General features: G+C 37.5%; 1 protein-coding gene across 1 annotated transcript; it reads left to right on the top strand.

The window, feature by feature from the left end:
• Window positions 1-626: 626 nt before the first annotated feature.
• VPS24.1 (SNF7 family protein) lies at window positions 627-21,342 on the top strand. The gene is made up of 6 exons (XM_077364833.1): window positions 627-907; window positions 1,158-1,234; window positions 12,522-12,624; window positions 17,284-17,405; window positions 20,346-20,540; window positions 21,076-21,342. Exons 1-6 carry the CDS (start codon window positions 796-798, stop codon window positions 21,154-21,156), a joined length of 690 nt encoding a protein of 229 aa, XP_077220948.1. The 5' UTR covers window positions 627-795; the 3' UTR covers window positions 21,157-21,342.
• Window positions 21,343-21,723: the final 381 nt, after the last annotated feature.

Raw genomic sequence — 21,723 nt, forward strand, 5'->3', positions numbered from 1 at the left:
CTGCTGCAAGAAGGACAAAAAAAAGAAGGCTCAGTATCACTCATATCATTTCCCGCCAGCTTATATTGTTAACGTCGACTCTAACGTCCACATTAATGTTGACGTTAACGTGGAGTTGACTCGTTACGACTAATTCTTCACAAAAGTACTTATGTTTCGCACGAAACTAATTACCATTATAAATAATGCTGAATAATACATTTCTTTCAATAATCAAGGGATGAAAATGGCCTATTTTATTGATTGTTATAGTTACCAACTCTCCATTACGAGGTTTCCCATTCATTTAAGGGGAGTTTAATAAACTAATTTTCTTTACGGGACGTTAATAGTGAGTTTCCCACAACTGCAACAATTGGGTAAAACGTTTAGTTTGTGGGTTTGGGAGTGTCTCGATCGTAGCACTGCATTTATGGTCGACACGATAATCATTAAATGCAAACCGAAAGCAATGTTCTAAATCAATAAAATATTACAAATGGGCTGCAGAACAAAAGAATGATTGAGTTGTACTCAAGGGCTGCAAGGAAGGCAAAATGGTCTATATTTGGTCTGACACACGTGCTTTTGACGTGTCAGGGCGTAAAGTTGAAAACTGGCTGCCTTTGGAAGTTCAGAAAATAAACTAGCCATCTTTCGTGTTTTCCTCTCTTTTTCCTTTTGAAAGTCTCGTCGAAGAACATTACCCATAGAAAGTTCCGATTCCTACCATTCTCTCTCTTGATTTCCCCTCTTTGATATAATTCTTAGGGTTTCTTCTTCCCATTCGTTTCCTTTAATTTCTTTGGGACAAAAATGGAGAAAGTGAAGAACATATTAAAACCAAAACCAAACCCTCAGCAACAATTGAGGGATTGGCAAAGACGGCTAAGGCAAGAGTGCCGTAACATCGAACGCCAAATCCGTGGTAAATTTTGATTTAATATTTTTTTATGTTTTTTTTTTACATTTTCTGCTCATTTTTTTACAAATAGTTTCTTTGCATCTTTCCTATTAATGGTTGTAATTCGATCGGTTTTGGGGATGTGGATTTTAATTATGGGTCCATTTTTTATTGTGTAATTTTGGTTGTGAATTTACATTTTGGGGTTGGGTGTGATTCTTTTTCAATGAATTTGATAAAAAAAAATTTGGGTATTTTTTTTTTTTTTTGGCAGATGTGCAGAGAGAAGAGAGGAATGTTAATAAAGCGATAAAAGATTCTGCAAAGAGAAATGATATGGTTTCTGCAAGGGTATAATTTGTTTTAAAGTGTTTGATCTCAAGCCGTTTATTGTAAATTTGGAGTTTGTATTGATTTCGGTCTCTCTATATATTATAATTTAGTTTGGAATTGTGTTTAATTTTGTTAAACTGAGGATATTTGTTTCATCTCTTGGGCCTTGTTAATGGTTAAATGCATCATTTGTTGCAATTTTAATAGTTCTAATTTTTTTCACAAAACTTAGTACTAAGTCATACAATTTGAAAAAGAGCGAAGCATTAAACTGTTGGATGTGAGAGGTATGTTTTTGAGTCAAAACAAAAATTTCCATTGTGACAATTGATAAATTGCATTGATTGATCCAGCAGATGCTTCCCTATTGTTCCTAGATCAACAAAACTGTTTAGGTTTCCTTCTTGGAGAATTTTGCAAAGGGTCACAAGATGCATTTTATGCATTTTTTTTATCTTTCAAATCTGATATTCTTCTATTTTGTTGACTTAATTGAAAAAAAATTGCAGAACTAATCATATTATAAGCAAGAGAGGGAAATGATTCCGATCTTCAAACTGTAAGCTAATTCTGTGTTCATGAGGCATGATTCTGATTGATGCAAATCAATACTTATGAATGCTAAAAAACTAGTAGGAATCCACCAATCTGCAGTTGAATGGAAGAACTGAATCAAATGACAGGCACTTCTTCACTCTAATTGCCTGCATTAACTACAGAGAGGGAAATAAAAGCATTAAGAAGGATAAGTAACATAGATTTTTTTTTTTTTTTGCATGAATGATAAGCTAGTTGTCGTAATTTTCCATTTCAAAAAAAAAAAATGCATGATAAGCTGAAAATTTTGTAAACTGTTCATTGAAATGCTGCTCATATATATGTATGAATTACAATTGATCCAACCCTTTGATCATTTTTTTTTCTATTCATATTTTTATTTCTAGAACAATTTATATTTGGTCATTAAAAAAAAAAAATTATACTTGAATATATTGACTGTTTTATACTGCCCGAGAACCCAGAAACTGGCCACTATATTCCCTATGGATCTCCTAAAATTACACAGAATCAAATTAGAAACAAAACTCTAAAACCAGCCATACTTTTTTAGTGATAAGGGGCTTTTGAAGAACCATCTGAACAATCCTAGAAAATTTCAGAAAAAATAACCTTTTGCACTTCCGCCATGTAATTTGGGTCGTCTGGAGATTCTCCTGATCTTTGGTCTTCTGAAGCGTTTGTCGAAGAAGGAACTATTATCACTCAAGGCGGAATGTGAACAGTAGTCCTCCAGAACTACTCGGACTTCCAACTTTATGAGCTTTAACAGATGTTGCGACATCCCTTATGGCAACCCTTCCGACAATTTTTTATCATAAGAGGTATCGCATGGAAAAGGATGTGTTGGGGGAAGGCCCATTATCTCCACACATAAAGTCCTTACCATTGTGAAAAGACTTTTCACCTAACTTTCGCCACTTCTTTGGGAAACCCGGACTTTTCTTGGGGCTCCAATTGCTGGGATCATTTGTTACTTGAGACGCATGGCTCTTTCCTGAGCTTTGGAGGCTATATTCAGTTGTCCTCTTAGATGCTAGGTTTGCACGTTAACTACTTGGAGGGACATAAAGGATTCTGGAAATCTCCAATACCTCCTCATCCTGGCCTTCCACCAAAGTTTTAAATTTCAGTTTTGGTTTCGGTTTTGGTCTCTACGAAAGCGGAAACGTTTAGGTTTCAGTCTCTACGAAAACGGAAACATTTCAGTTGAGAATTTTGGTGGAAATCGTGTAAAATTACAAAAATGCATAGAGACATGCAAATGAGAATTTTAAGATGAAACTTGAGGAAATGCTAAAATAAGCACAATTACACACTTAGAAACCATTACATGAGCAAGACAACCATCTGTAATGGTTTAAGAACATCGAACATCTAGTGGCACGCCCTGTCGGCTGCCATGCATGTCTGATAGTTCAAGTACATATGACCATGCACATGCAATTTATCTACATATTTATATAGGGCGGCCCAGTGCACGAGGCTCCCGCCATTGCGGGGTCTGGAAAGGGCTAGATGTACGTACTCTTACCCCTGCTTTGCAGAGAGGCTGTTTCCGTGATTCGAACCCGTGACCACCAGGTCACAATGGAGCAACCTTACCGTTGCGCCAAGGCTCACCCTCTCCATATAGATATTTATATATAATACATATATCACATTTCACATGCAATTCATATAAATATAAGTATGTAATACATACTGATATAGTATACCACTAATGCACTTACGATCTTGGTTTCAATATTTTTTCGGTGTGGATGGAAACAAAAACATTTAGGTCATTTCATGTTAGTTTCGGTGAAAATTTAAAACCATGCCTCCCATGACCATATGATCGAATGAATACTGTGGGCAGAGATGATGGTGAATCCGAGCAAGTAGCTCTTGGCGTGTGTGGAAGATATGCATCAATATACTACCCTAGCTTGAAGCTCTCTAATACTGTTACAAAAGGCATTCTCACTTTAGCAGTCAGTTGGATAATATGCTGAGCTTTGATTGGCGTCTTCATCTTCCAAGCTTTCTGTTGACCCATAACTTCAGTCCTCCAATTCTTTTCAGTGAGCTCTTTCTCACTGTCAAGAATATAGTCTTGGGGCCTCTAGGTCGCCTCTATCTCATGATGTATCTCTGAGGTGATGGGAACAGAGCCTCCCTCTCCTGAAAGCTTGGCGTCCCGTTTATCACCTTTTGAAGAAAGTCCCATGAGGAAAAAAGTAAATTTCATAAAAGAAAATAAATAATGGGAAAAGTAACAAAAGATGACTTGGTCCTTCTGCATCGTAGACAAGTTCACCTTCCTATAAGACATCTCTAAAGAGAAGCTGATTGAACACATGCATCCTAGTAGAAGGATTTATTATATGAACCAGACATTGAAGGTTCTACGCCCTTAGGATCTCCTACAGCACTGTCATCTTGGTTTTCTTCCTCGTGAGGCATACATACAGGGAGATTTGGACGATAACTGTCCATTGGACAACTTCAGTATTTGGGCACTTTTCTTTTGGAAGGGTAGGACAAGAAACTTTGATACATAATCTGTGAGTGGGAGAAAATACCCTGTACTTATTGATTTTTGAGAGCCTAAAACAAAAATAACCTGGTAGAAGTAACCCTGTACTTTGCCAGATGAAGAAAAGAGAATTAAAGCAAAAATACGTAGGCATGGTTACTTGAAGTGGAAAGCTTGGTAGAAGTGCAACAGTTAGAGGCTTGGCACTCCTCTTAGCTACTTGTTTGACTTGAGGGGCTTTGCTCTTTCTTGTTTGGCTTAGCTTCAAATACCTTAAGCATCAATAGGCTCAACATGCTCCAACATAGAAACCAAAGTATTCTCTACTTGTCTAGGATGCTTATGTTTTTTACACGTGGGGCCTTGCTGTGGTGGTCCATTGGGAAAAGACTTAGAAGTGGAGGCTTCGAAGCTAAATGAAGCATCTGGCTCTAGGAATGAAAGATTAGTTGTCTCTGAAACCAAGTGAGCAACATCAGACTTTTGAAGAGGCTCATCAGGGAGATCTTGAAGGGTTGACTCTTCCCACTCTCCAACCACAGTATCAACATCTCTTTACCTCTTGCCTCTGCCTTCCCACCTAGCATTCACCTTCACCCCTTTTGTCTCCATATCAAGAGATCCAAGCTCTATAAGGATGTCAACATCATTATAAAAGTGGGCCTTGTGGTTCTTATACCAAATAAAATCACTTGGAAGCATGTGAGGTATTGGGGTACCTTTCCAGTAATTTGAAATTTTGCTTTAGTGTCAAAGAAAGAGTGATTGGAAATGTTACTGCACACAAACACACTAGTGGAACATTTCTGATTAATGGAGTTAATATTGAAGACAGACATACTGATGGGGACATCAACGAAGGAGGATTCAAAGTTTACAACGAAGAAAGAATCGTAGGAAGGAGAATGACTGATTTTTGCATGAGAGATGGACGTTCACACATGCTACATATACCACAAGTGCTGTGCCACATGCCACATGGCGTCCACTCTATGTTGACGTTTTTCTTTTAGTTGTTTTTTATTTTCGTCATTTTATTTGTAGCCTACTTTTTAGGCATCAAATCTCATCCGTTTTGTGTGTTTTTTGGTATTATTAGAAAGGTTTTTCAATTACCTATCTAATGGGCCCAAGATCACATGAATTAGATGTGATTTGAGCAAGTTATGAGGGTTTTTAGGAAGTGGTATAGGTCTATTACGGGATTACTATTTTAGGTAAGTTTTTAACTTTTTTAGTTTGCTTTGGATTAGATGAATGGTTGAGATTAGTTGCTTAGGTCTTAGGTTATCTTCTAGGATTTCTTTTCGTATAAATACATCTTGTGAAAGCAATGGAAGGGACTTTTGAATATTGAATAAGGAATTAAAGTTTTTGCAAAATAAGCTATTGAAGCTTGGAAATTCTTCTCCTCTCTTCTTGGTGGCTTGGAGCCATTCTTCTCAATACCCTCTCATCTTCTCACTTCTATTCTCCTCTCAAATCAGCCATAAACAACCTCAATATTGCTGTTGTCCGCCAATTAATTCTGCCTCAAATCAACCCTAGTTAACTCGTAGGTGCCTTTAGCCTTTAGATTCATCCCTAAGAGTTCTTATAGTCTTTAATCCCATTAAGAGTGTAGGATTTTCCCTAATTTAAGTATTGTAATGCATCACATACCTTGGCTCTATCTAAACTTGCTAATAGAGCAAGCCGAGCAATAAGGTATGAAGTGAATGTCATTGCCAGACCTCCATGGAAGATTGCATGGATGTTGAGACATCAAATGCCCCAGGCAGTTGATAGTCATGGAAGGACCATAGTCTTCCTTTCCCTTTAGAAACAACCTCCAAATCAATGTTTAAAAATGTGCATGTGACGCGTAACGCGGCCAAGAAAAATCCTTGTCGACTCGGCGTGGATGTGGCCAAGATCGTAGTTGATGTAGTTATAACTCGGGAGAGTCAAAGGAGTTTTTATTGAATCCGTAGGGCAAAATGCAGCATGCGGATGCGGTGCAACGCAAAACACGGCCAAAGTAAAAGGGAGTCGACTTGGGCGAGTTCCGAGTCGAGTCAACGAGTTTTTAAACACTGCTCCAAATAAGCCGTTAAAAGAATTTTTTTCTTGCACCAATGGCGCTTCACAAATCTTGATTAGGTTGCATATTGAGAAGAAACTTGGGAGAAGATATAAAAGGATTCTCTTCCATTTTTGCCAGTTATATAAATATTGCAAAAATTGATATAGATCCATTTGCATATATATTGCCATGGGAGATGAATGGCCACTGATGACAATTTGACATCTTCCGCCGAAAATCCACTTATATTTACCAAGGAATTCAAGCTTATTTATATGAGGTTCAAAATATCGAGAGCTAAAGATATTCTCACTCCCTTAGCCATCTCTACCCATGTCAAAGGTCTCACATTTGATATATTCGTCCTTTGAGAATGCCATGACTTATTTACTCAGCCATAGAGCAAAATACTGAAGTAAGGTCTCATATGATAAACCTTAGGGTTAGAATTGAAAGGAAGTGGTGGTATCATTCCGCTTCTTGTGATTTTTGGCCATTCAGAAAGTCCTTGAAGGCGAATTCTCTTCCATGTCAGTGGGGAAGACTACATTCATCCAATCATTACTACACTTAGCCTATGGTAGGGTTGCTAATAGTGCTACAACCCTAAGTGTGGAAAGACACAGTTATCAAATGTTTGTGTAGAAAACCACACGGAAGAAATAGTTGTGCGGTAAACCACACTAGAAATACGTAGGTGTGGACAGTCCACAATGGAAATTACTTAGTTCTCGACCCTTCTATGCTTTTTAGCCCAAAGATATGGTCCCAAGACTCCCAACATAGTGCTATGACCTGTTCGAGGGTCGAAGCACATTTTTGTTATCCCCTCCAAACCTACGGCAACACCCCACCCACGCGCACACACACACACACACACTCACCGAAAAATAAAAAATAAAAAAATCCTGGGACGATGTTGCTGCAGTGCAGATCACATCATTCCGGCGCAGCAGTCTTGCAGTGCAGATTGTAGCATCCTTAGACTGCGTTTATATGTAGGTTAGCCCGAAACAATCCTGGACTCTGAACTCACAGTGTGAGTCAGTGTGTCAGCCAAGTCACAGCATACAGAGTTCCGAACTTGCACTGCGGATCACAACAATCGACTTGTGAAAATACCCTTCATCTTTTGTAATGTTTCGATTCTTCAGCTCCCATCTTGCCTTTACAGTGTGGAGCACAGTATACGAGATGTCACTGCAACGGGAGCTCTGGTTCATGAGACCCTCTAGGTATCGCAACATGCAGAAACATCATTCCTATAAAGCCTTTGGGGGATCACATCAATAGCCTTAATTATGGGGGTCATGTACAAGTATTCAGGTTTCGGTTTTAGTATGCATTTGTTTTCTGAATATCAGTTTTGCTATGCATTTTTTTAGTCATGATGGAAATGGGAACATGTCAGTTTCGAATGGAAATTATACACCTTCACTCATGGCTTCAATGTGTTGGGGTCTCGTTATCTTCTTTATGACTAACTATTGTGGGGAGTTAGCCTTTACTCTTCTATTGGCCACACTGATGGTGGAAGAGGACATGGTCCTGAGTTAGGGGAGAGGTCGTAGCAATGGTAACAAAAAATGTGCTCATTGTGGGAGATCATCGCTCCTCTGACAAGTGCTGGGACGTGTTTTGGGAAACCTTCCTCCTGCAGATCAGGCTTCCTAGATCCTTGATGGAGATGATACTTGGCAGCATGCTTCCATAGAAAATTTTGCAGTATGCTTCCCTAAGGTGATGATCTCACGTGAAGATTATGACAAGTATGCGGCACACTCAACAATCAACTCATGGGCATGTTGATTCTTCTGATGCTAAGGTTAGAGCACTTCGTTTGGGGTTACATGTTTTTTTGTGATCGGATGGAAGGCTGTCTTGGAGAGGGGGGATTTGTCTAGTGTGATCTCTTGGGCATATGGCAGTAATGCTGGGCCTTAGTGGCTTGATAAGAGGTTTATTGATGAGATATGTGACAAGGTGAGGGGGAGAGCGATTGTGTTCACTCACATTTCAAGGAGTACTAAAAAGCATTCAACCAATTGCCCATCCCCATCCTATACTACTCTGGCACATTCACATTCAGGTAATTCATCCTTCTTGTTTCTAGTTAACTCTCTCCTTGGGTCATCGAGTCTGGTGCCTCTTATCATGTGCAAGTTGAGTCATTTGTTTTTCCTCATTTGATAAGTCTCTTTTAAATTCCCACGACAATGTTCCTATCGTTGCTTTCACTATTATCTATCTTACATGTTCCAACGTTTATTTTTAATTTGTTATTTGTTAGTAAACTCTCTGCAAAGCAGGGGTAAGGCTGCGTGCATCTAGCCCTCCCCAGACCCTGCAATGCCGGGAGCCTCGTGCACTGGGCCGCCCTTTATTTGTTAGTAAACTCCCTAAATCTCTTATTATCTCGTAGCTTTTTTTAATCTCTCTTATAACGATGATTGGTAGTGAGATTGAGCGTGGTGGACTCTACTGTCTGGATTGTAGCCCGGTCAGTGTTACGATGCTGATTTACATGCTAAAATCTTTCCTTATCTTGAGTTTGTAACATTGGCTTAGTTGTCAATTTTGTGCCATTTCGAACAAATTTTTTGAAATATTCAATTCAGTAATAAATTTCAGAACATAAACTCAATCGTTACTTTCGACCGGATTTTCAAAAATTCCAAAAATTTCAATTGAATTCAACTGTTCTAGAAATTTTGTTCGAAAAACTCCGTTTTGCCCAAAATCAACCAAAAACATAGGTAAAAATTCCACCTATGTTTTTTTTTTTTCATTGTGGCCCTCAAATATCATTTTGTTTATAATCATTGAGGGGCTATGTATGTAGTTGTCCCTTCTCACTCAAATGGGAGGGTTAAAACACATCAAAAAACCCCTCTTTTGTACATTTGAGCTTTTCTACATTTCCAAAAACCCTAACAAGAGGGTGACGACGGTCATTTCTAGTTAGCTTTTCATGCAAGCTTTCCTAGATTACATTCTAGACCTACGGGCGAGCTATTTATCTTAATAGAGTTGTGATTTGAAGGCAGTATACTTTTTTTGGTTTATTTTATCGTTTTTTGATGGTGAAATGGGTGCAGTTATACAAATTTATACGTCGGAACTATTTGAACTACATACAGGGAAACATCCAACTGGGTGAGATCGGTTTATACTATTAATTATCTATTCAATGGCACTGTTGGAAAACTGAAGGCAGGGTTGGTTGCTAAAGGTTACGGACAAATGTTTGGAATTGATTACTCAGATACCACTTTCTTGTTGCAAAACTAAATTACGTAGAGTGATTGTCTCTATTTTTTCTTTGCACTCTGCCACCAACCTCGAACCTTACACCTCAGAGACTATGGCAATTATTGCCTCAAACCACTAGAGCATGCAGGCGATTGGTTATTGTCTCTATTTTTTCTAATCATAATTGGCCATAGTGCCAGCTAGATGTAAAGAATGCCTAGTTAATGGTGACTTACAATGCAGAGTTTATATGTAGCAACCTCCAAAATATGTTGCTCAAGGGGAGTCAAGAAAATGTTTGTAAGTAGCGAAACGCTATCTATGGTTTGAAAGTCTTCACATGCTTGGTTTGATACGTTTTAGTTCTATTGTTACCAAGTACGATTTTGTCGTTGTCATGTGAACCAATCATTACATGTATGGAGACAGATGACAAACATTGTGATTTTAATTGCCTAGAAATGATCAAAGGAGAATTGATGCAGCAAAAAAGCTATTTACAGTAGTATATGCAGACCAAAGATCTGGGATAATTATGTTAATTCAGACCAAAGATCTGGGATAATTATGTTAATTCCTTGGCATTGAAGTTGCATGATCAAAGATTGGCATTACTATATCACAAACAAAGTATATTACTGGTCTTTTGTTAAAGATAAGTATTGTTGGTACAAATCCTATTGATACTCCTAGGATCCTAATGTAAAATTATTAAAGAATAAGGGAGATTTGTTTGAGGATCCTATTAAATATTGCCGCCTTGTTGGAAGGCTTTTTTACTCGACGTATTCACGTCCCAACATTACTTTTCTCTAAGTGTTGCAAGCTTGTTTATGCATAGTCCTATTGTTGATAATTGGTACATTTTTTCTAGGCATTTTGAGGTATTTAAAGGGTGCACTCGGCAAAGGAATATTTTTCAAGAAAAACCACTTAAGAATTGAGAGTTTTTAAGATGTGGATTGGTCACTATCGACAGACGTTCGTCAATGAGCGAGTGTACCTTTGTTGTTATCTGGTGCAACAAGAAGCCGAATATTGTTGCACGATCCAGTGCAGAAGCAGAATATCGTGTGATGCTTACACAATGTGTGAGTTGATATGGTTGAAGATACTTATGAAATAGTTGAAGTTTGAAGTTTGTAGGCCAATAAAGATGTTCTGTGATAATTACGTTGTTACTTACATGGCTAGCAATTAATGTTCCATGAGAGGACTAAACACATGGAAGTGGATTGCCATTTTATTTGTAAAAAGGTCACCTGCAAATTAATATCTACTCCATGTTAGGTCCAAAGATCAATTGGTGAACATATTCATAAAGACACTTGCTAGAAGTCAGTTTGGTAGTATTTGTTCTATATTTGGCATGGATGATATCTATGATTTAGCTTGAGGAGGAGTGTTACCATGCCCAGCTTGTGGGGGATTGTTAAGAGATTAATTTAATTTAGGCTGATTTATATTATGTTTTGGTGTAATTTTGTTGCTTTAATTTTCATTTACATTATTATGATGGGTCCCATCACTGATGCCCCTAAATGGCACTTTACATAATTAAGTGAACTTTACTATATAAAGAATGTGAGTCATGGGTTTGACTTCAGCCTCCAAGAATTCTTTCTTCTCTTCTTTTCCCTTTTTCCCCCTTTTCTCTCTTTCTTCCATATGATTTGAAGGTGCTTTGTTTTTTTGAAAAGGTAACAAGTTTTTTTCCAAGATCAAAAGACGATACAAGTGGAAAAGTTGTCCCCAGCAGCAATTATAGGAGCTTTGTATTAGATCAACCATGGGAAAAGGAGGGGTATTATAGATTTCATTGCAACTGGGGGTGGTGTTTTTTTGTAATTGGGAAGTACTCAAACTTCAGACTAACTAAATCTTGAGTTTTGACAGAATTGTGAGGCTTAAACTCCGTAAAGAGTCTAGGCTTAACCCACAGGGATATGCCTCCAATAGTATGTCTCTTTTTTGGAGCCTCGATGCTAATCTTTTTAAAAACTATGCAATCTTCATAGAATTACTAAAAACCCTATAAGAAATTTAAATATTCTGAAAATCCAAAAATGTTTATGCTCATCCACATTATCATTGTATCACTGCCAAATATCTTGAAAAGGGGATAATCTTTGAACTCTTGTCAAAATTTCATTTATCAAATGAGGATTTGATATAGAAGTTACTCAACATGAATTAAGAATTTAACATAGAAGTTAACTCAATATTAAAGAAAGTGATACTTGTAAAGTGAAATGTATTTACATGGATGATACTGGTTGGGGATTCAGCCAATTCAGTTTCATGCGTTTAGATAGACTGAGTTGGGCTCGCATTAGGGTGATACTATGGAAAAACACATATATCTTGAGACACTTTTTTTGCAATGGCAACCTGAAAGTTATATCAACTAAGTTCTCTTTATTATCTCTAATGACACTCTAATCCGTGAAATGTGACTGAGCCTGGTGCCCCATGAATTTGTAGGATCTAGGTGATTCTTGTTATTGTGTGCTTGATATTGGCCACCATACCTTTATAAAGTAGTGTCCAATACTCCAATGTCTCATGCATCAACTTGCTGATGCTGTGAAAAAAAATTACTAACAAGGAGAGCACTTTTTACACGAGGAAATAATGCAATACTATTGGTGTGTAGAGGCAATCCTTTATCAGTTTCCGTTCCAAAATTTTGGTGGATTGTTTTACATCTTATATATTGACTTACATTTATTTTTGTTCTTTCATGACCCATAAATCATGAAATTATACCTTCTCTAGAGTGGTAGCCTATTTTGATGTCTTGGCTGTTCAGTGGTTACTTGCGTAAATTATCATTTTTCATTCAGAAGTTACAGTCCTCGTGAGTTCTTACATGGTTTCCATGTTCTGGTGGTCTTACTTTTATCCAGGTGCTTGCTCAAGAAATTGTGAGATCAAGGAAAGCGGTTAACCGTCTGCATGAAAATAAGGCACAATTGAATTCAATTTCAATGCACCTCGGGGAAAGTGTTGGTATGATTATTTGCATGCTGTAAATCCTTGATTTCTTGTTCCAAGTTGACGGATGTTACAATAATTATTATGTTCAGTTTGTACTTCCTTGCTAAAGGAAGTGGATTTTCTCGGAGGAAACCGTCGTTACTTGTGTGTTAATATTATTTCTCCACTCAAATATATTTGAATGGACTAGAAGCTCAAGATTGATTTGCGGTCAATTTGATGCAGGACAATTCCTAAACGAGGGAAAATCCTACACTCCTAATGGGATAATGGGTTCTAGGAAAGTTTAGGGCTGACTCTTAAGAGGCTAAAGACACCTACTGGTTAACTATGGTTGATTTAAGGCAGAATTAATTGGCGGGCAGCAGCAATATTGAGGCTTAAATTTGCATTAAATAATGAGAAAGAACACAATTAGCATGAAATAAAAATTAAACAAATTAGTCAACAGTTAAAGGGTCCTTCGGGTAATTAGTTAAGGGGAAAATTAGGCTAAAACGGGGTTTTAAACGTGCAACCAAGTAGAATAATTAAAACAGTACCAAAACCTATGAAGTAAACCTTATTTTGATGAGAAATCATCAATAATCCAATAAAAAAACAGTAATAAATTTCTGCAGAACAAAACGGGTTCACATCGGTCCAATTTAGGCCAAAAGGGTATTTTGGTAATTTGGACAGATCTGGAAATTCTGGGTAAACTGCTGTGGGTTGAAAGATACTAGGTTTAAATGATGAAAGAAATCAGATTTTCAGGTTTAGGGGGCTGCTACGTTGGCCGATTACACTTTCAATCTCTAAAAGCAAGTTTTGGGGCTTGGAAGGTGTGAAAATTTGATTGGCCTCGAAAGGGGTTGTAAAACTATGAATTTTGATTGCTATGGCTAAGGTTTAATCCCAAAATAAGTCCTTAAAAGTTTCAAGATGAGATCTTAAACGATGTAGGAGATATTTGAATTTTGGGTTTTTGTATCTTAGGGTTCAAGAAAACACAAAAATTGAAGAACTAATGACTTACTTGTTTATGGCTGATTTGAGAGAAGAATAGAAGTGAGAAGATGAGAGGGGATTGAGAAGAATGGCTCCAAGCCACCAACAAGAGAGAAGAGAATAAGTTCCAAGCTTCAATAGCTTCTTTTGCAAAAAAAACTTTAATTCCTTATTCAATAGTCAAAAGTCTCTTACATTGCTTTCATAAGATATATTTATAAGAAAAGAAACCCTAGAAGATAACTTAAAGTTAAAAACTAATCTCAACCATTCATCTAATCTAAAGTAAAACTAAATAAAGATAAAAACTTATCTAAAATAGTAATCCCGTAATAGACTTATACCACTTCCTAAAAGTATGCATAACTTGCTTAAATCACATCCAAATCATGTGATCTTGGGCCCAGTAGATAGGTAATTGAAAAACCTTTTTAATATTACAAAAAACACGCCAAATGGATGAGATTTGATGCCTAAAACGTAGGCTACAAATAAAATGACGAAAATAGAAAGTAAATAATAAAAAAACAACTAAAAGAAAAACGTCAACATAGAGTGGACGCCATGTGGCATGTGGCACAACACATGTGGTATATGTAGCATATGTGAACGTCCATTTCTCATGCAAAAATCAGTCATTCTCCTTCCCACGATTCTTTCTTCGCTTGTAAACTTTAAATCCTCCTCCTTCGTTGATGTCCCATCACAATTGCATGTGGTTGATGTTAGAGTGTGCTATTGTTGTTGGGGAGATTGATGTTGAGGTCACTTTTTGATGCAATGCAGATGATGAAACACAGATTTGGATTTAGGAATCTTGCTTGCAAGTCACTAAATAAAAAAAGAAAGGAATAACTCAAGAAGAGAAGAGTTTTTCTTTCTCTACTTTTCTTTTTAAGTGTATAAACTCAATAATCATAAAAAATTAATCCCCAAACCCTAATCATGACTGCTTTTATAGTGGCAGCACTTACATGAAAAAAAACCCTAAACCAACTCTAATTCCTCCAGGAAATAAATGAAAACAAAAATAAAAATATGCTAAAATTAAATTCTAGAGCCATTGTTTCGTGTTGTCCCATGATCGATCACTAGATTTGTCGATCGATAGTCAAAACTCTGAATTTATGATTAGTTCTCTCGATCAGTGGATTGAGTCATTGATTGATCTGCTACCTCTCTAAAAAAAGGGCGGCCCAGTGCACGAGGCTCCTGCCGTTGCGGGGTCTGGGGAGGGCGAGCCTTGGCGTATCTTCTTGTTGCGTTTCTTTATAACTATGGTAAAATGTGGGCTTCTCCTTAAACCCTTGCTTCATTTCTTCTTGGCATGATCCAGAAGTTCCATATACTTCTATGCTATCTGATCTGCATCATTCTCCTCGGGTTGGAGAGAACTCGCCTCGAGTTCAAGTTTCTTTATAACTATGCTTGACGTTGAACACGTCTTGAGTAAGGATATGGGTTGGAAGCTTCAATCGGTAGGCATTGCCATCGATGGTTGCAAATATTTCGCAATGAGCAATCTTCTGAGGGCTAAGATTGCTATATCCATCCCTTGGGAACCGGTCTTTTGTGAGGATGACACAGACAAAGTCTCCAACGTCAACCACTAACTTTCGATGATGCTTCTCCACGAGTTTTATACTTGTTTGCGGGACAGTCTAATTTATCACAAACATGGGCATGAATTTCAGGAAGATTAGGACGTGCTTGTCAAGGCTTTCCCATTCTCTCTAGAGAAACCAGGCAGAAACAGAGCATGAGAATCTCGGAAGTGACTCCGAGTTGATCCGAAGAATCCCTTGATTTTAATCATTGGAAAATGAGGAAATACGGAAACGGGCTGTGTGGGCCGGGTGAGCCGAACGAGATTTCAGGGTTTCATATCTTTTCTCATTCCCCCCACTTAAAAAAGAGGAGTAAGTTCTTTTTAGAATGGTTGCCGAACACAACCTTAGCAGCAACCTCTTCCACCTTGCGATGAACACACTTCATGTTTAGTAATGGGGCAAGATCAGGGGCGATTTTAGGATTATATCTGAACACCACCTCAAATGGATTATGCCCCATAGATCTGTTTGTGGATCTATTGAATGTGAATTAAGCTTAGGATTGTTCCCAAGTCCCCAACAAGGTTAAGAAGCAAATTGCCAGGGCTTCGATACACAAATTTTGGTGTATTATCCACTAACCAATGGGCAGTAAAGGATAGTGGTACCAATAAGTTTCCAAAAACTTCACCAAAAGTGCCTGATAAATTTCGATCACAATCTGAAGTATGGAACTTAACACTTCATGCATGCGAACAATCTCATGAAAATATGAAGCAATATGCTTCCCTTGACTTCTGACAAGCTAAAAAATGATTCATCTTTGATAATCAATCCACTACCAAAATTACCGAATGCATACCTCTTTGTGGGATTCTCTAATTGATCACGAACACAAGAATGCAACAAGCTAAAAATGATCCATCTTTGATAATCAATCCACTACCATACTGAATCCATACCTCTTTGTGGGATATTCTCTAATTGATCATGAACTCAAGAATGAATTTCATGAAGATTACCAACAACCTCTTCCTCCTTTCTATGAACACACTTCATGTTGGTAATGGGGCAAGATCAAGGGCAGTTTTAGGATTAAATCCGAACACTGCCTCAAATGGACTAAACCCCATAGATCTGTGTGTGTATCTGTTGAGTATGAATTCGACTTAGGATTTCTCTTGACAAGGTTAAGAAGCAATTTGTGAAGGCTTTGATTCACAACTTTTGGCATATTATTCACCAACCAATGGGCAGTAAGAGGGCTCATGCCTTGATCTCCACTTAGGGTCCTCCATGAAGATCCCAAATGAACTCGTAGATGATGACTCTGATCATTAGAAAATGATTTACATAATTTGTAGGAGGCTAGTTCTGAGGTGGTTATTATGCATACATAAATTTCTGGTGTGATATTGAAGTCTCCATGTTTACAAGAAATACAAATAATATCTTTTTTTTTGCATATCCACAGAGTTGGAAGCTCTGCTTTTGGAGTTTGAAAGTAGCATATGGACTAAATCGACTCACTTTCTTCTGTAATTCACACTCAATTTTAGTGGGAGCAAGATGGTAGCTTTGGGATGTATGATAGTGAAAAAGTTAGCATCTTAGCATGAAATTTTGTTTCCATCAAATGAAACTTGAAGAATTTTTAGCATACTGGTCTTAAGATTACAGATGCATCTGGCTTGAGGTCGTATCTCAGTTGGAAAGTCCTTGGTGTGACAACCACGAAGTTGTGGGTTCAAACCAAGCTTATACATAGACACACACGCACACGCACACGCACGCACGCATGCACAGAGAGAGAGAGGGAGAGAGAGGAGAGTGAGAGAGATGCATTACTTCAAAGGTGCCGCATTTAATGGCCATTTATGATGTGTTCATGTTGATAACTGATGTTTTCAGCCACGTTCCCATATTTTGAAATGGGACGTAGCTATCTGAAATCTGGCCAAAGAAGTGATGTTGTTGTCTTTGTAAATTTCCTTAGGATGTCATTCATTTTGTGAATTTTTTTATTGTTGTTTTTCACATTTTTCCATTGAATGTACTCCTTGATGAATAATCATGACGGTTGAATTTCTAGCCAACCCTTGATGGTTACTGTTATTGGTTGCATCTCCAGCCACTGCCAGAACAGTGGGACATTTGTCGAAGAGTGCTGAGGTCATGAAGCTTGTCAATGGACTTATGAAGGCTCCAGAGGTGGCTGCTACAATGCAAGAATTTAGCAAAGAAATGACTAAGGTATTCTATTTACCATTGTGTTGTTTTAGTTTTCCAATCCTCTTCTTTTTTTCTGTAATTTACAACTGAATTATTTAACTCTTTTATCTCAAATTTCTATGGATGTATGGTTAGAGCTGTTATGCTCTGGATGAAGTGAATGTATTTTGATTGTATCCTAGTTATTATTCTTAGTAATAAATTTTTATTTTTGGTAGATATACCACATTTTTGTGTGAGATCAGTAATAGAATTATTACTGCCAAGTATGATGATAAAGTTTTTATTTGCTATAAATTTAAGGTGTATTGAGTACCTCATTCCTATTATTCCCTTGGTGAAGTGAAATGCTTGCAACCAACAGACGTAGTGTTTTAGGGATCGTAAAATTACACAGGGTGAAATAACTTATAATGGTAATGCTCATGTTCTTAGTTCCATGAAACTATGGTTTGGACTTTTGATGATATATATTCTTGAAGCCATTTTTGGTCATTTGAAATAGATGAATATGGCACCTCATGGCTTTCCTTTGTGGTATTCTCTGAAAAAGATAGCCTATGCTGTAGACTAAAGCAAAGAAAGAACGAGAAAATAGATGGAGCACACTGAATTGGTGTGTCATGGTTTATCCATAGATATTCAATCTACGAAGGTGTTTGAGGGGCAATATGCTAACTGTTTGTTCACATTTTACTCTCAAAACATTTTGGTTTCACTGCATTTAGACTGCAAATTGATCATTGATGATCAGAGGCGGCTATCTGGCCTTCATTGATTCAAAATGTGAGAACTCTTTCAGTTCGTCTTTAAATCTCATGCTTTTTCTCAATATTGTTGTCTTGTTCAATATTCTCTTTAAATCTCATGTGTCTTTATTTTTTTTTTTTAAAGATGACAATTTAATTGATACTATGAAAGGTACACTAGGGACCAGGGGTCCCAACTTACATTACATAGCAACAATACATATTTATATGGCCAGAAGCTTAGTCCTAGGCTAGAAAGGTTACTAAAGGAAGGATATCCTGTACCATAGCCACACATACCATAGTCACAAATTCTAGGCCACCCAAACCCCATAAAATTCTAGCAATCTTCCACAGGAACACCAGGCCACCCAAAAACCAAAAAACTTTAGCACCGCCCCACCTTAACCAGACTAAACTATGCCGCACACTTCTCCAGATCCTCTAGGGTGTGCTGAATCAGGAAGTCCGGCATCTCGATGAGTAATTCCTCCGGAACCCGTTCCAAATGACTAGGGAGTATTCTCTCGGCAATCCTTTCTTCCACTTGTCGGATACCTACCACCTTATTAGTTTCCCAATTTAGCCTCCTCTCAGCCCTTTCTTCGGCCAACAGAGATTTGAAGAAAGGGTGTTTAAAAATGGCGACTGGGTGTCTCTAACCTCGCCTAACCCAATGAGGCTGTAAAAGGTAAAAGGGCAATCTTGAGCGTCTAATTTAAAGATCTTTTCCATTGCTTGCGAAGAAAATCTTCTGCTACTTCTTTGGGCGTCGGATCCATGATCAAGGCCCTTTCTTCATCATAATTCATCGATTTTATCCTCTTGAGACATCCTTAAATCTCGAGTTTACTGGTGAACCTTCGCTACCTGGGGAGATGCATCGGCCGGAAATCATCGAGAAGGGGACGGGTCAAACTTTTGACATTTGCATCGGTGCAGACGTGGAGGAGTGTCTACTAGACAGAGCCAATCGGAATGGAGGTGGTGAGTCTGGAGGTTCTCTGTATCCTTAGTCTTCTCTTCCTTATCTAACAGCTCCGAATGGATGTTAATGGTTGTATATGGACCGGCACGAGCACGGAATCATCATGCACTATGGCCGTGTGGGAGGGGCACTCGTTTTCTTAAAAGAAGAACATAATTTGGGAGTTTAGGGGTTTGGGGACAGAGAGGAAAAAGAAGATGGTGGCAAAGGAATTCTTCCTTAGGAGAAAACCTGATTTTTATATCATTGAATCTAAACTTCGGGGGTAGAGGATTTACTCCGTTTAGATGAGAAAATGATTTCGGGTATCAAGGACCTTGTTTGCGAAATTAGAACGATGATAGCACTAGGAGGAGGTTACCAAATGTGATGGTAGACTGCCTGGTCAAAGAAGGTGTTTTCTTGAAGGTCACAAGTGTCTTTATTGTACTTGGCAGGGAGGATCATTGAATTGTATTCAGGGGGTTGTAATTTCTGAAGGGGCGTCAACACTATGGATATCAGGGTCAAATTCTAGGAAGGTCGAAGGAGTTGAAATCTTAGATTTTGTCTTGGATCGATAAATGTAAAGGGGATGGGTAAACGGGGAATAGTTTTGTATTTTTCATTTGGGCCCTGGAGTTATCTCCTAGGTCCTCATACAATGTAGTTCATGAGGGACTCCTGGTCCCTATTTCATGTAATTCTCGTATGCATTATCAATATTTTTTTTTCAATTTTCAAAAAAAAAATAGTCTCAGTGAATAAACGTCTCCTTCTTCCACCGGAGAAAACAGAAGGATCACTAGAATTACCTTGATTCTTCATTCCTGAGAGGTATCTTGGTTGACCCAAACTAGAAGCACCCAGAATACGTAATGAATCCAAAGAGACTCCTTAAGCTACTCACTATTCTTCAAGTTGCAAAACTTATAATGCCAAAAAACCAATTTGTGACCTTCCAGCTTTCCTTTCCTCGACCAATTGATATTGGTAGGCAGTAGATATTATTCAGTCTGGGCTATTTCAATCAGCTTCTCACTTATGGGTTTAAGACTTTCAAGTGAACTGAGTAGAAGTAATGTTCCACAATTCTTTCACATACTAAAAAGTAATACAAAACATGCTTCATTCAGAAGTTCTTTCTTTGAAATATTGGTAGGCAGTAGATATTATTTAGTTGCTCCAAATTGCAATACGTTGGAATGAGAAGTTCTTTGTTTGAATTGTCCCATTTATTTGTAGGCTGGGGTGATTGAAGAGATGGTAAATGAGGCTGTTGATTCAGCATTAGATTCAGAAGACATGGAAGAGGAAATTGAAGAGGAAGTTGATAAAGTACTTACTGAGCTAGCTGGCGAGACCGCTGCACAACTTCCAGAAGCTGTCAGAAGGGAGAAAACAAAGGAACCTGTCCAGAGAGCAGAAGCCGCACAGGAGGTATGAATGACAAATTTCACTCTTTTTCCTTCCTAAGTCACAAACATCGTTGTGGCAAGGGAAAATCTCTGGATATATATATATTTTTAATTTTTTTCAAAAAAGAATGGTAAAATAAAATTATTTAGAAATATATAAAAATTTTATAATTTAAGAAAAGATATAAAATAAAAAATGTCAAAAATATATTGTGATATTTTCATGGTAAATGGTAAAAACGAAAATATCGCTATATTTTTTAAAAATTTTGGGATTACTTCGGGTTTTTGTCATTCCATCAAATTGACGTGATAAAATTGCGATATTTTCAAATTATCGGAGATATTTGTGACAGATTCCTTCTAGGAGAGCAACTTCGGTCTAGTCGGGTTGAGCTTTTGCTAAAAAAATGAATAGGAATGAAGCCAAACCTGACCCGATTTGTAGATAAAAGCTCGATCCGAATTCCCAAAAATCGACCAGAGTTGCACTCCTAATTCCTTTAGTCTCTTGTTTATTTAATGACAACTGACTTAAGTTTTGTTTGCATTTTCAGCAAGAAGCTATAGCTGAAGGTGTCGATGATGATGAAGAACTGGAAGAGATTAGAGCACGACTCGCAAAAGTCAGGTCATAACTTGACCGTTTATAGGAAGATGAGTTTGTATTTTATGGTGTATCATCTGACTGGTTCTTTGCATGAAGAACAATGATAAGATCTTGGAATTTCTATGTGATTTCTATACCTTATAGATCATTGACTAACAGATGATTGGCTGTTTAACTGTGTTTCAGGAATATAAGGCATATAAAATTTAATATATATATACACACATACACTCTACGATTCTCTGTTTAATCAATCCTCCACCGTCCACTTCCAGCAGATCTTGAGGGCATGTTTGGATGTGGAGAAAGTTTTTTCCTGAAAATTATTCTTTTCTTGTAAGGTTCCTTTATGGATTTTTTTCTCTTGGAAAGGTTTTTCTTTTTTCTTTTTTTTTTTTTTTTTTTTGACATCTTTCAATTTTTTGGAATCTTAAATATTATCATTTGGTTGATGATGGTTAATATTTTCATGAAAAATTATTTAAAGGAATGATGAAGTGAAGCTTGCCTTTTTCCTAGAGCTCATTTGTTAAAAAAGCCAAGAGAAGAGAGAAGGATTCCTTATTTAGATTGGAGGAATTTTCTACAAAAGTTT

This window comes from Tasmannia lanceolata, unplaced genomic scaffold (genome assembly GCF_043159265.1).
Source record: "Tasmannia lanceolata isolate RefF3 unplaced genomic scaffold, GAP_Taslan_0.1 ptg000020l, whole genome shotgun sequence".
Taxonomy (NCBI): domain Eukaryota; kingdom Viridiplantae; phylum Streptophyta; class Magnoliopsida; order Canellales; family Winteraceae; genus Tasmannia; species Tasmannia lanceolata.